Source organism: Mesoplodon mirus (assembly GCF_964341445.2).
Source record: "Mesoplodon mirus genome assembly, chromosome: 4".
NCBI classification, from domain to species: Eukaryota; Metazoa; Chordata; class Mammalia; order Artiodactyla; family Ziphiidae; genus Mesoplodon; species Mesoplodon mirus.
This window is the reverse complement of record NC_138979.1, coordinates 156487602-156503557: the sequence shown is the minus strand read 5'-3', so window position 1 is coordinate 156503557 and position 15956 is coordinate 156487602. Positions and strand designations below refer to the sequence as shown.

General features: G+C 45.7%; 1 protein-coding gene across 3 annotated transcripts in view; it reads right to left on the bottom strand.

The window, feature by feature from the left end:
* Positions 1-15956, bottom strand: part of SMOC1 (SPARC related modular calcium binding 1) — a 155314-nt gene that overhangs the window by 80999 nt on the left and 58359 nt on the right. For all 3 annotated transcript variants that reach the window (XM_082618475.1, XM_082618476.1, XM_082618477.1), the window contains exons 2-3: positions 7161-7326; positions 5902-6014 (exon numbers count right to left, since the gene is read on the bottom strand). In XM_082618475.1, coding sequence (XP_082474601.1) covers positions 5902-6014; positions 7161-7326 — 279 coding nt within the window. The remainder of the gene's footprint in view (positions 1-5901; positions 6015-7160; positions 7327-15956) is intronic.

Sequence of the window (15956 nt, the reverse complement as noted above, 5' to 3'; positions counted from 1 at the left end):
AATATATTCCTAGAAGTGAAATTTCAGGCTCAAGATGTGGGTACAGTTAAGGACTTTTGACCCATATTGCAAAATTACCTCATAAAATGTCAGTGCCAATTTACCTTTTCAAGTACAGTGTGGAGGTAGCCTTTGCCCTTCACCCAGGCCTGAATATTACTATCTCTTTTCCAAGTGTGAACAATTTGGTAAGCAAAATGACACATCGTTATTTTTATTTGTATTTCTTTAATTACTAAGGAAAATATCATTCATAGTCACTTATTGTTTATTTGTTATTATTGTGTGACCTGCTTATTGATATCTCTTGCCCACTTTTCTACTAGGATCTTTTTCTTCCTGGTTTGTAAGAGTTTTTTGTCTAATATTAGCCTTTTTTCATTAAGGCTAATATACGTCATTTGCCTTTTTGCTTTGTTTAAGGCATTTTTTATGTTCAGAAATTTTTAATTTGTATATATTTTCTCAACAATAAAATCACTCAGAATTCCAAATTACTGACCTGTAAGTGGGCATTTGAAATATACCCCGTTGTACATATAGGGTCTTGTATACTAACTAGTTACTTCATCATATGTTCTCATATCTTTTCTGCATGTAAGCTCCTTGAAGGCACAGACCGTGACATTTCTTGACTCCACCATAGCCAACCAGCTCACAACCCAGAACATAGCAGAGCTCCAAAATGTCGGAGATGAAAAAATATTGTGTCTGGGACATGCTTTGAAGCAATCCAGTTTGGGGTGGGAGATGAAAATAGGGTAAAGATGAAACAGAATCAGCCACATGTTAATCATTGTTGAATCTGGGTGACAGGTCCATGGAATTCATTATACTATTATTTCTACTTTTTTGTATATTTGAAAATTTCCATAAGCAAAAGGATTTTTTTTTTTATGTTTGCCTGATTGATTGGTCAACAGCATCAGAGAGGGGACTTCTGGACTAACAGTGGTAATGAAAATGAATTACATATGCATCAAGGACACTTCTGTAGCATAAAAAAGTCAAGAGCACAGGCCTTGAAATTAGGCAGTCCTGGGTACAAATCCTTAGTGACCTTGAACCTTGACCTTGTTATTCAACCGCTCTGAAACTCAGTTTTCCAGTATAAATAAGGGTATTAATAACTACCTCAAAAGGTCCTAGTAGGGGCCTCCCTAGTGGCGCAGTGGTTGAGAGTCCGCCTGCCGATGCAGGGGATACGGGTTCGTGCCCCGGTCTGGGAGGATCCCATATGCCGCGGAGCGGCTGGGCCCGTGAGCCATGGCCGCTGAGCCTGTGCGTCCGGAGCCTGTGCTCCGCAACGGGAGAGGCCACAACAGTGAGAGGCCCGCGTACAGCAAAAAAAAAAAAAAAAAAAAAAAAAAAGGTCCTAGTAAAGATTAATGGGTGTAAAACTCAGTGCCTGGTACCAAATAGCACTCAATAAAGAGTTGCCATCATTATTATTCAGTGCTGCATAAGCTTGACAAGCTCTAGCCAACATCCTGGTGGTGGTGGTCCCATACCCTTCACTGCTGAAATCACTACTACGGCTCTGACTTCAGTTCATCATATTGGGCAGCAGAAAACAGCTTGGCAGAGGACTCAGTAGACCAGATGTCAGGAGTTACGTTCCTGATACCCAGAACAGAAAACAGATAGGACCACACCAAAGGACAAAACCAGTAGCTCCCAACCTTACTCAACAGGTCAACAAAAAGCCTTAACTCCACATTCCAGTGATGCAACCAAGGACAGGAGTGATGAAGCCCTTACAACAGCAGGTCATTCACAACTTGGACCGAACCCTGGCATCACCTGGGAGCTTGAAATAATAACAATGTCTGGGTGCTTCTCCCAAAATTTGATTTAATGGTCTGAGATGTGGACTGGATATCAAGGTTTTTAAAAACCTAATGTTTACCACTCTGCTGTGTGAGTTGGGTTGGGGGGTATCGAGGGAAGCGGTCAAGGGGAAACAAATTAGAGAACAGAGACCATTGCATCCCACATGAACCCCATTAAAGCCAACCCAGTCATGTGGTCCCAAGCTGTGTCCCATGCCAGACAAACTCAGTCCCATTAGGGTCCTCTCACTCCCTCCATAAACTTCAAGAGCATGTTACTGAGTAATAATTCACAGGACTAAAATATGTTATTAACACCAGGATGCATGCATATCAATATTCTAAACAATATTAAAACAATGTATCTGCTCTCTGGGTTTTGGTCTTAAAAAAGAAACAAAAACAAAGAAGTCCAGCTAACAGACAGTGGAGGTTGGAGGAGGGAGAAAAGCATTTTTTCTCCTAGCCTTTTGGCAGCCTGTCAGTACAACTGAAGCACACTCAAAGAGGCAGACTCATTTTGTGAAGTTATTGCAGTGTCTTTGATCAAGGGAAAAGGCACATCCATTTCAATCCCTGTAACGGGGACTGACCAGCTGTCTGGCTGCCTGGCTGCCCACCGGGGTGAGCCAGCCTCAAGTCTGCAGACACATGGCAGTGCTTAGTGTGTCAGACAAATGAGGGGGCTCTTGACTGTCTATCCACCCTTTGCTGTACTTCAGGGGCCCCCTCACTTAGCATTTCTGCCTGGACTAATCTGGAAGTTCCCCTCCCCAGCAAACACCACCTGGTCCAGCCTGGCCTCACCGAAACAAAAGCTGGCCAGCGGCTGTCTGTCACGAGGCAGCAAATGCTTCAGAACCAAGAGGGCAGGGGTCAACCGTTCTCATAAGTAACACACTCAGAATTACAGAGGTCTAGAGAAAGGGGGGGAAAAGGATTCCGCCTCCTCCTTATTACCCCGTCTCAGCCCCAAACTCAGCTGTGAGGGGTTTGATTTTCTCCCACATACATGAATTCTCAGCACAAAGATCACCTGCACTCTTTTCACTAGAAAAAATGATAAAGAATTGATTGGGGTGGGGGGAGGTTCAACAAAAGATTTTCTTTTCCTTAGGTGACATCATCTGTAATATCTTGGGAAGATTTGAGCAGTAGAACCAGAGTAGAGATGGGGATAACAATGATGATAATGACAGATATCCCTATAGCTTTTATGTGTTCCAAAGATTTTACATGTGTTAACTCATTTAATCCTCACCACAAGCCTATGAGGTAAGCTACAGTAATACTCAAAATAGTAATAATAATAGTAACATGTAACACGTATAATATAATACTAATTATTACCACATAGAACGATAATGGAGATCACAGTCTCCATTATTCACATAAGGATACTGTGACCCAGGGAACTTCAGCGACGCGCCTGAGGTGGTGGGTGCATTCATGCCCAGGCCGTCTAGCTCCAGGAGCAGTGTGCTAACTACCGCACTAGACTGCCTTCCTCCAGTCTCCACCTTAGAGCCTCCTTTATTTTTTTTTTCAATAGGCATTTTTATTTCTATAGAAAAGAAACAAAACAGTATAATATTCAAGTTAAAGGAGAGAACTTGATTAAACCTCTCAGAATGGAATTTTAGTACATATTTGTTTTTTATATAGATATGAATTTTAATATTCTTATACATTTCATCTAAAATTTTGCACCACACGTTTATTTTATTTATTATGATAGCTACACATTAAAGAGTCACATTTCTGGGAGAATTCTGAGATGGGGTGAAGGCACGATAAAATATGGGATGCTTCACGAATTTGCAGGTCACCCCTGGCCATGCTCATCTTCTCTGTATCGTTCCAATTTTAGTACACGTGCTGCCGAAGTGAGCACTCAGAGCCTCCTTTAAAGCTGTCAGTTCAGAGGACAGCAAGAGTGTTGAGGGCTTTGGAGCTGGAGGGATCTGAGTTGGACTCCCAGCTCCCTGGCCACTCTGCGACATGCTGTGGTTGCATTGTCTCTAAATGAGGACACTAACCTACCTGGCAGGCTTGTGGTGAGACTTAAGTGAGAAAATGAATAAAAGCACGTCTCACAGGGTGGGCAGCCAAGGTCAGCTTAACCCAGTGGTTCTTGATCCTGGCTGAACACTTTTTTTTTTTCTTTTTTAAAACTCTACTTTATTGGTTGTCTTTTAATTTTATTTATGGATTATTATTATTTTTTAACATCTTTATTGGAGCATAATTGCTTTACAATGGTGTGTTAGTTCATGCTTTATAACAAAGTGCATCAGCTATACATATACATATATCCCCATATCTCCTCCCTCTTGTATCTCCCTCCCTCCCACCCTCCCTATCCCACCCCTCTAGGTGGTCACAAAGCACCGAGCTGATCTCCCTGTGCTATGCGGCTGCTTCCCACTAGCTATCTATTTTACATTTGGTAGTGTATATATGTCCATGCCACTCTCTCACTTTGTCCCAGCTTACCCTTCCCCCTCCCCATATCCTCAAGTCCATTCTCTAGTAGGTCTGTGTCTTTATTCCCGTCCTGCCCCTAGGTTCTTCATAACTTTTTTTTTTAGATTCCATATATATGTGTTAGCATACGGTATTTGTTTTTCTCTTTCTGACTTACTTCACTCTGTATGACAGACTCTAGGTCCATCCACCTCACTACAAATAACTCAATTTCGTTTCTTTTTATGGCTAACTGGCTGAACACTTGAATCAGCGGGGAAACTTTAAAAAATAAGGAGTTCCAGTCCCAACCTCACCACCCCTCCCATTTCCACCTGGTCTGAAATCAGCAGTCCCCTGGGCCCAGCCCCAGAATGAAACCTGAAACTCAGCAGACCAGAGGCCAGCCTACAGCCTTTGCCCCAAGACTCAGGATTACTGGGAAGCTGTGTAAGTCCTGAGGCCTCTGCTTCCAGCCCTCAGGTAGTAGTCCCCGGATGCTACTCCACTCCACAGAGGGAGTCTGGGCGCCAGGCCCGTCCCAAGCAGGTGCTGACCCACCCTTGTCCAGTGGTCCTACCCACTTTCTTAGAGCCACCTCTGCCCCTAGACTGTGTCCCCAACTGCAACCTGAAAGCTTTACCACCCCGTTGTCCCATGCTGCCCGTGTTTCAGTCTGTGCCAACTTCAACATAGCCAGCATTACTTTTACACAAGCTCTAGCCAGCAGATCATACAGGATCAGAGGTAGGACTGCCTGAAAGGAAATTTTAGAATCTGAGTGTATGCACACACGAGTGTACATGCACACACATACAGACACCACACATGCACACAGATACCACATACCACACATCACACGCATATACCACACACATATACACAGGCACCCACATACACAGACAACCCCGCCCACACACAGATACCACACAACACACACATACACCGCACACAGACACACACACACAGACAACCCTCACACACACACAGAAGCCACACAACACGTGCACACAATATCACACACCACACGACATACACCATACGCACACACAGATACCCACACACACAGACAACCCCCTACACACACACACACACAGAAACCACACAGCACACACACAGACACACAGATACCACACACCCACACATGCACTCACACTCCACAAACCCCAGACACTTCACACTCAAAGGAAGCAGAGCTTTGTTAGAGGTTTGGGGGCGGGAAGGAGGGGCATATACAACGGATAGCAATAAACAGTGAAGGGAATACGGGGGTTGCCCATGGAAACTGGCGAGGATAAGAAAAAATAATCAGCCTACATTTGACAGAAGAGAAAAATGAAGACAGCCAGCAGGGAGGATGGGGACCAAGCAATGCCAGTTTCCTGGCTCGTACCTGCATGAGCCTTTCAGGACCCACTGCCAGCTGGCAAGGGGTGGCATGGGGCCCAGGAGGGGGACGCCGGCCCCAGAAAGCAACATGGAGGGTGTCAGAGAGTCCTCAGCTGTTTCCAGAAAGCGAGGTTCTCAGGGCCCTCCTGCTCCCAGGCCCTTCCCCCCAGCCTCAGCCCAGGACCCAGGCCTGAGAGATGTGGCCAAGGCCTACCTGGGTAAAGGAGCCATCCTCGCTGCACTCCGGGACAAACACTGCCTCCTGAGGCTTCTTGGCTTGCTCGAGGGCCTGAGCCCGCTCCAGGCGACACTTGCTCTGGCCGGCATCTAAAAGAAGGAGGAGTACATCTGAGATTCACTTGGATCCCACACAGGAGCCATGGACAAAGCGGCTGCTGCTTCTAGAAATGCTGGGGAAAAAGCACTCTGCCGTGCAGGGGGCCCACACACAGCCAGCTGGCTGTTCCAAGGGCACAAGGGCAGGGGCTGGTGACTGCCACGTGGCCTCACCTTCCTCTTAGTGGTACTCTTAGAAAAGTTGGGTGGGGGGTGGTCATATTTATACCGAGATCTGTTTATTCTTTTCCTCCCAAGTATCCCCAGCCCCTCCTAGGGAAAAAAATGTTCTACTTCTATTATTTTCCACTGGGTTTATTCAAAAACATGCAAGCCCAAGGAGCCTCAAAGATGTTTTGTAGTTCAAGAACTGCAAGCACTTTCTTTGGGAAATCAGAATTCTAGGGCAGCTGGCTTAGCTTCCCACAATTCCTATAATAGCTCTGATCAGTCCAGGGGTCACAAATTCAAATACCTACAGGGCGTAGGAAAGTGATATAAATTAGAGAAGGGGCTGGGCGTGTGAAGAATGGCATTCAGCTTGGCAACACCATAGGGAGTGCTGAGGACTGTGGCAAACTGGAAAATGGGCTCCCCTTTAAAGGAGGTAGCTACTACTCAGCTCCAGCCACATGTTTGCCTTGAAGGAGGGAACTCAGACGTAACATCACCAGAGCTTCCAATTTTTTATGGGAAGTACAAAAATCCAGACTTTTAGGTTGAATTTCCCAATTTTTAAATGCTGTCTCAAATGTTTTAAATATTTTTAAACATGCGAGCAGACCAAACAAAATACATCTGTTGGCCAACAATGTGGAATCCCTATTTAGGAGCCAGCCACAATGTCTTGCCATTTTAAGCACCTCTACAAAAAATAATAATAATAATAAAAATTAAAAGCACTAGCCAAATAGCAGCACATCTCTCTAAGCCCTGGTGGCGGTGTTTAAAAGCCAGAAAAGTATTCATCCTTCACTGGGCCAGTCTTCCTTCCCACATTGCCCGGTGGAAAGGACATGGGGAGAGGTTGGCAAGTGAAATGAACAGACTCATTCTGAGCTCTCCCTATGGGGAGTGCCCCATGCAGGGAGCGTGGTGCTCAGGTATCTCTCCTCTGCTGGGCACGTGCACACTCACCTTTGCATCTACCTCGATGTACCACGCCCAGGGTTGGGTCTCGGCACTTGGCTCGCTGGTACTCACACATGGACTCGTAGGACCTGCCGTCAGAGGCACAGATAGGTTTGGGTTGAGTCCTGGAGCAGTGGAGGTTGCACTGAGGGTCACGGTCACTTATGAGAAACTAGGTTGGAAAAAAAGTGAAAGGGTACAGAGGTTACTTTTGCAAGAAAAGTAAGGATGAGCCCATGACTTACAATACTAGTTTGCCCTTAGGAAGCAAGTCCAGAATAAACCCAAAGTTATTAAACCCTAGAAGTGGTAGGAAACTAAGCAGCCACAAACTCTAACCAAGGAAGGCATCCTGTGCTCAGTAATTCACATACAGGATCTCATGAATCCTCACAACCCTATGAAATAGGAACTACCTATTTTGTAGATAAGGAAAGTGAAGGCTAGAGAGAGGTAACTTGCCCGGTTTTACACAGCTCTAAGTGGTGAATTTGAACCTAGATTGGTCAGAGGTCAAATCCAAGCTTTCACTATTGGGACAGTTGGTCTCCTGGTCCACGCTGATGGTCTCTGCACCTGGCTCTATTTGGGTACCTCTCCAAACCAGGAACTCACTAGCAATCTCTACTTTCCATCCTTGGAAAGTTTTATTGATTAGAAAGTAGTACTGAGCCCCCAAATCTATCACCTTTCCATTCTGCCCACTGCTCTCTGGCAGAATACAAGTTAAGCAATTTTCTATGAGAAAGGAATTTCCTGATTTAATATATCATCATCATCAGATTGTGAAATGCTGAGTTAAACAGTTTTCTTTACTGCAGGACTTCCCAGACACCTTTGGTACATTCTTATGCATTATGAATCTCCAAGAGGTATAGCAGATGAAAGATAGATAGCTGCAAAGTATTTGCTACTCTTCCTGTTGAGCTGTGGAGTCTAATTCCCCTCCTTTGAATCTGGGCCAGCCTCAGTAACTTGCTTGACCAATAAAATGCTGTGGCAGTGATGTTCTGGGACTTTTGAGCAAGGTTACATGAAGCCTTGCAGTTTCTTCCTGGGCCTCTTGCAACACTCACTCTGGGGGAAAACAGTCACCATGTAAGAAGCCCAACAACACTGAAACTGCCATGCTAGGAGGAAGCCCAAGCTAACATGAGGCAAAACCAACTGGAGAGAGAAATGCCCAACCAACATGGGCACAGAGACATGTGAGTGAGGAAGCCTTCAGATGAGTCTAACCTCAGCAATCATCTGACTGCAACTAACAGAGATGAAAAGGAGTAGCTGCTTGAGAGACCCTGAGCAAGACCTGCCCAGCTGAGCCCAGTCAACTCGCCAGAACTGTGAGAGTTAATAAGTTGTTGTTTTAAGCCATGAAGTTAAAACTATTTTTTTCTATTGAAGTACAGTTGATTTACAATGTTTCAGGTGTACAGCAAGCCGTTAAGTTTCGAGTGGTTTGTTACACAGCAATAGATAACCAGATCAAGAGCATATATGATTACGTATCTCCCAAACTTACTTGACCATGAACCCCTTTCCCAGTGAACCCCTGTTAACAACTGCAGAATACAGCTGGAAAACAATAACTGGACAATACAATCCACACCTCACCCCTGCACAGGATCGACTTCCCTCAGGCTGCCCCTGCTTCAAACCCTTGAGTGGTGCCCCTCTGTCCCTGGGGACCTTCCCGTGGTCTCCTGGCCTCGCAGATCGGACGCTGGGGCCCCTTCTCTGGCCTCAGCTCTTCCTGTTCTGTCCTCGCTGCTGGTCGGGCACACTGGCCTACTTTTCCAATTCCCAAATGGGCTACATTTGCTCCTATCCCTGGGCCTTTAGACACACTGTTCCTTCTCCCTTTCCTCCCACCCCTACTCAGATTTGGGTTCATCTGGGAGGGTCTCCCTGACTCTCACAGGTGAGGACAGGTCCCCCTCTAATAACCTCTCACCCCACACTTTTCCTTCAGGGCTCTTAACACAGTTTGATGATGAATTGATTTGTGTGATTTGATTAGCAATGGAATCCCCCACTCTGAGCTCCAAGAAGACAAGGATTCTGTCTCTTCTGTCTGTGAATACATCTCCGGCATCCAGCACAATGCTGGGGCACTTGATTATTCGTGGGATGAATGCACCCCTGCAGCAGCCTTTTCCACACAGCATTACCTCCAAACCAACTGGTGTGATGTGACAGGCCTGGTCTCCCAGGCTCCTGCCACCCCCGGGGATCACTGGGCCACTCCCCTACCCCACCTCCTATCTCCCTTTCTAAGCTTTCCCCCTCCCTCCCACATTACATGGTGGGCAGAGGTGGGCCACAGCTTCTTGCCCTAGCTCCACTTCAGAACATGTTATCTCCGAGGCTGAGAGGTGGGTCTCTTCTCTCACCATCCCCACCCCAGGCCTCTCTGCCACTACAGCCCTCCAAGCCTCCGACCCACTGGGCACCAGGGAAAACTTGGGACCCAAAGGCCCAGCTGAATGACACAGGCTTGGAAGGCCTGGCTGTGGGCACCTGGATGCACACAGGACCCAGGTGGCTGCAACCAGCAAAGCTGGACTAGAAGTCTCTCTTCTTCCCTCAGACTCATTCCTAATCTGTCTGCAGCCTAGAAATGCAGCCAGACCTGGCTCTGTAGTTCTGCCTGGTGAGCAGCAGGCGCCGGCCAGAGGCTGGGATCAGTGTTCTCACACCCCGGTTTGCAGGCCAACCAGTAGCCTCAAAGCTGTCCAAGAGCAGATCAAGACACTGCTATCACGCTACTCTCTCCTGGTCCGTGGAAGTCAGGGCTACTTACATGAAGTAAGACCCTGCTTTTAAGACCTGTTTGTTAGTTATTTTGCCATGTCAATCCCCAGGAGCCAGGGAACAGCATGCCCTTTGTTCTCACAATCACACAAGGAGAGAAATATCCGTATCTTCGAACACCTGGGAAAATCAAGGAACTCATCCTTGGTCACAGAGGGATCTGGTTGCCAGACCTTAAGTCTGAAGAGTGATAATAAGAAGTGCTGATAATTATACATCACTTACGATACGTTAACTAATTTAACCTTCACAATAGCCCTATGAGGCAGGGTACGCGAAGTGTGCGTCAGTGCTGAACTTGACACCCAGGGCCTGGCTCCAGAGCCACGCTTCTAACCACTACACCAAACTGCCTTGAATTATTACAGAGTAACACTGCAAACAGAAACTCTGACCCAGTTGCAAAATCGGATTCAGTTTGGGATCAGCAGATACGAACTACTATATAAAAAGTAAAAAAAACAAGGTCCTACTGTATAGCACAGGGAACTATATTCAATATCTTGTAATAAACTATAATGGAAAAACAAACAAACAAACAAACAACTGGATTCCCAAGTCAAAAACTGTTTACCAAGAGCCTACTCCATGTGAGACATCAACCGTTGAAGATCCAGACAAGACAGCCCCGCCCTCCAGGCACTTTAAACCTACTGTGAGAAGCTCCTCATACAGCTTTGTTCACCTTCATAAAAGCGGAATTGAGGAAGACACAGTTTCTTTTCAAACTCAAAGAGGTTGCCCTGTTATCTCTTCACAGCTCATGGGAGAGGGGAGCTGCAGGCATCCCCGTGGTGTTGAAGAACAGGCCATAAATTTGGTTTGGAAATGCTTTGCCCTGGGCCAACAGAGATGCCATGGCAGCTCTGCCAGAGACCAGCTTCATAACTAGGGGAACACTACCTGGAGACAGACAGGTTAAAGGCATCTTCAGAAGAAGCCCCACCTTTCTCCACACATGGAGATCCTTCTGGGCTTCAGAAGAGCTCCCAAAAGGGTCCATCTAGAAATGACTGGCCCCCGAGGCCAAGGGAAAAAGTTCTGAAACAGTCCAGGACCATTGCTAAAGACCATCTCCAATCATCTGTGGTGACTCATTTTTATCTATTTTAGGAACCAAAACAGACAATGAGTTCTATAAAATGGAGTTGTGTTTTTTTTATTGAGGTATAGTTGATTTACCATTTTGAATAAGCTTCTGGTATACAATCAGTGATATACAATTTTTAAAGATTATACTCCATTTATAGTTATTATAAAATGTCTATATTCCCTGTGCTATACAATATAGCCTTATTTATAAGGCTATATTGTACAGCTTATTTATTTTATACATAGCTGTTTTTACCTCTTAATCCTTTACCCCTATCTTACCCCTCTCCCCTTCCCTCTCTCCACTGGTAACCACTAGTTTGTTCTCTATATCTGTGAGTCTGTTTCTTTTTTGCTGTATTCACTAGTCTGTTGTATTTTTTAGATTCCACATATAAGTGATGTCATACAGTATTTGTCTTTCTCTGCCTGACTTATTTCACTAAGTGTAATGCCCTCCAAGTCCATCCATGCTGTTGCAAGTGGCAACATTTCATTCTTTTTTATGGCTGAGTAGTATTCCATTATATATATATATATATATATACCACATTTTCTTTGTCCATTAGTCCATTGATGGACACTTAGGTTGCTTCCATATCTTGGAATAACAGAATGACTATGCCCTAATACGCTCACCCAAACCTCCAGGGACCCTAGGGCATTACTTGGGTCCACAAACACTGTTTGTTCAGCCATCCACTGATCCACTTTTATACTTAACAAGCAAGCACTATGATGCCCCCTGCACTGCGAGGCATGGGAAGCAGAACACAACCAGCATAGTCCTGCCCTCAACGAGCCTGCACTCTAGGGTGGAGAGAACAAGCAACCTGACACTGATCATGCAGCGAGGGAACAGGATACCACAGGACCAAGAGAACATTTCATTCTTGGGACTCGGCAATGCTACAAAGCCACAGAGTCCAAAAGAACTTTCTGCAATGATGGACATGTTCTATATCTGTGCCATCCAATGTGGAAGCCACAAGCCACGTGTGGCTATGAAGCACTAAATCGTAGCTAATGCAACTGAAGAACTAAATCTTTAGTTGCATTTAATTTTAGTTAACTTAACTTTGCATAACCATATATGGCTAGTGGCTGCCAGATTCAAGAGCACAGCTATTGTGGGGAAGGGTGGGGGGTGGGGAGAGAATGGCTCACCCTCACTGGAGTTTCTCCTAGTTGAGCCAAGCTAAGACAGACTGGACCAAGAAGCGGATCCTGAGATAATATCTGCATTTGGAAACTGGACATGAAATAATGAATTCATTATTATGGGTTTCAACAGCAGAACATCCCAGGAGTTCAACACAGTCCACCTGAAGTCACAAAGGCAGATTTTTCTTCTCTTGTGAAGGAGACAAGAGGGACAGGCTGCAAGTCCCCAGGACCTCCCATGGCTGGGTCATTTCTCTCGGCCCACAGACAAAGCTTGAAGAGTCTGAGTCACCCTGCTGGAACTGAACCCCCGGGGCCACAGAAGTCTGTTGTGGGCTCAAGAGCAATCAGAGTTGGTGGAAATTTTTGGTGTTGGGCAGAGGCAAGCTGTCTCCCCGACGAGGCAAACGCTAAACCATTTCCCTCTGGGGAGGAAATAGTATTTTCATAAAAATCCTCACATCCATTCCCTTCCTTCTTCCTCACCAAAAGACAACAAAAACAAAATAATTATGTTAAGTATGATTGTGTAATACAGAAACCAAACAAAAGGGGCCGGGACAATTGTGCATTTGCAAACGGCTCCTATTCCCTCCCTTTCTCCTTGGGGAGTGAGCGATTCCAAAGCAAACACACAGCATTTTGTGTTCTGCGCACATTTGTAAAATAGGACAAGCACTTGAAATACATAAAAACAATCCATCCTTCCTATTGGAAAAGTAAGCTGCCGATGGGGGCTGCGTTCACCAGAGAAGAGATGGGGGTAAATGAAATCAGTGTTAGACCAACAGTCCCTTCTGTCTGAAATGCACACACGCTGATCTTTGCCCTCAGTTTCCAGAAGAGTAGAATGTAAACCCTGCCTCAGCTTTTGCTCAGGGAGACCGCTCCAGTACCACAAGCTGTGTTAGGTTTGACAGACTGCCACGTTTCCATGACAATAGAGGGAACAACAGAGGCAGCCTAAGGTTCCATCTGGGAGGAGATGTTCAATTCTTTATAATAGGGAATTGGTTTCACAGCCTTAACTTCCACCTGTACCATGCTGATTTCCCCAGCATCTAAAATTCTAAAAAGGCATCTTGCTGGAAACATGCCTATATCTATATTTTCCCCAGGTATAGAAGAGGGGCAGGAACTGTACTCTACAACCAGGGCAGTGGTTTGGAAGTGTGAGGTCCACAAGTTGGAGGAGCAAGTGGCATTCCCTTTATGATATCAGACTAAAAATCACAGGCCAAACTCAAATAATTTGAGGTTTTTTTAAATAAATTCATTCGTAACACAGCTTTGGCTACTCACTTCTAACTTTTTTGTTTCACTCATCAATTGCTGGAAAACAAACCACCCCCAGACTTAGTGGCTTCAAACTATTCATTGTTTCTCCCAATTCTATGGGTTGGCTGGGCTCAGCTGGGAGGTTCTTCTGCTCCACATGGTTTCAGCTGAGATAACAACCAGGCTGCATTCAGCTGGGAGCATGGCTGGAGCCTGGAGCATACACTGTGACTTCACACACTGGTGCCTAGTTGGAATGCCTGAAGTGGCAGGGAGCCTGGCTGGGCCTCTCTCTCTCCAGCAGGTTTTCTTCTTTTATCCACGATGACTTCTTTCAATCCTAAATCTCTTGTATAGATGTTTGACTTTTTGCCACCAAACTTTCTCCCAAGTTCCAATTCCACACCGCCACTGAAGTCATCATCCTAAGAAGCAAATGCTTTCATGTTTTAAACACTACTATTAACTTCCTTGGAGCTCCTGCTGCCTTGTGTTCATATGTCTATCAAAACCCTTGATATACTTCATTATCATTTATGTATGTACATGTCTAGAAAAGACTCTGTCTCATTCTTCTTTATATACACAGGGCCTAACCCAGTGCCTGATCCAATGCAGTTGTTCAATACATGTTTGAAGAATGAATGGGTGAATATCAAACCTTACCTAAAAGATATCCTTTCTCTATCACTTACTATAAAAAGAGATATTCTTTGTCCAACCACCACCAAAAGCTTAACGCTCTCAAATGCATAGAATAAGGGAAGCTGTTGGTTTCTTTTTTTTTTTCTTTTAAGAAAACTCTATCAGATAAAGAAAGCCATACATTAACCACTGGATTTTCCCCTTGAATTTAAGGAAAGGAAAAAAACATCCCAGAGTCACTGAAGAGAACGTAGCTGAGCGGCTGAGACAGTATCCATATACCCACAGTATCATCATAAGATACCATCAGTAATCGTCCCTAGAATTCATTCCCAGTGAAACTGGCCTTAGCCTGAGAATTTTCCTCACAAAGCCTTGGAAGGCTTTCCACCACCCTGCAGATAAGTCATGTCACCCATAAGTCTGGCAGTCATCTGAGATGCCCAAGGTTGCTAAGCCTGAAGTGAGTTATGTTAAGGTAGGAAACTCTGACAATTTAACAGCCAATGTGATTAGCACTCTGGTTTTTCTGAGCTACCATATGCATGTACTTGAGTAAGAACAACAGCCAGATTCATTTATAAATCATATTTTTGATGCCCTGAATTTATTTTTTCCATAGAATCAATGTTATAAATAATGGTGAATGTCCCAACCCAATCTGCTAATGTCTACTTGGAAGGAAGAGAAGGAGGAGCCCTACCCATTTGCCTGCTGAGTAGGTAACGGGCACGGTCAAGGCCCCCAGTGCCAGCCCCCCGAACTGGGTGGAAATCCTTGGCCCCCTTGTGCTGTTCCTTCCTGCCTTGGGACTTGGCACTTGTGGGCCCTTTTCCCTGGACTGTGCTTCCACCCCATAAACTCCTATTCATCCTTCCAATCTCAGTGCAGATGCTGCTTCCTCAGGGCATTAAAATTCTCTGCTAAGTCAGGACCCTGTGATAAGCCTCCACACACCCTGCACTTTCCACTGTGGCCTGGGTCACGATGATAATTAAATAACCAACTATTTAATTATATGTTTCTTGCCCCTCCTCCCCACTAAGCTGAAAGCTCCCTGCAGGCAGGAACCACAATCTGCCGGGTGTCACCCTGCTGGATCCCCAGTGCTCAGCAGGGGCCTCGCCCAATAGATGCAATAAATATCTATTGAGTGAATGAATGAAGAGTAAACTGAGGCTCGGCCAGGTTGAGCTAGTAAGTGGTAGACCACGCCTCTAAGTCTGACTCAGTGGCCCAGATTCTTTCCACTACACCTCACTGCCTCCTTCAAGGCAGGATGGCGAGCGCTGAGCCCCGGAGGGTGGAGCTGGGGGCGGTCTGTTGTTAGCTCTGGCATCAGTGGCTGGGGTCCTGGCGGCGGCCCCTCCGGTGGACAGGAGAGGAGGAGGACTCGGCAAGCAAAGGGAGTTTTCCTCAAGGAGGGATTATTTTCTTCCCCGTTATGTTTGTAAGTCCAAGTCCAGCTCAAGTTTTTAGACCTCAGGCACTAAATAGCATTTCTGGGAGGTACGTCTGCTCTTGAAAGGGGGAATAGCAGCGCCTGGAACAAAAAGTCGAGAACCACGTTCCAGACGTCTAGCTGCAGCTCGGCGGCTCACTCTCCGATCAGGCGCTGTCCGCCTCCCATCACCGGATTCACCATCCTCACAACCAGACTTTGGCCTTTTTCTCCGAGGACCGCGTCTTTGGGAACAGGGAGCCGTTTCACATGAGAACATCACTCACCCACCCTCTATCTAATCCATCATCTGCCCTGAAAACCCACATCCCCATTTCTGCCAGCTCGCTCTCACCCTTCCCTGACCC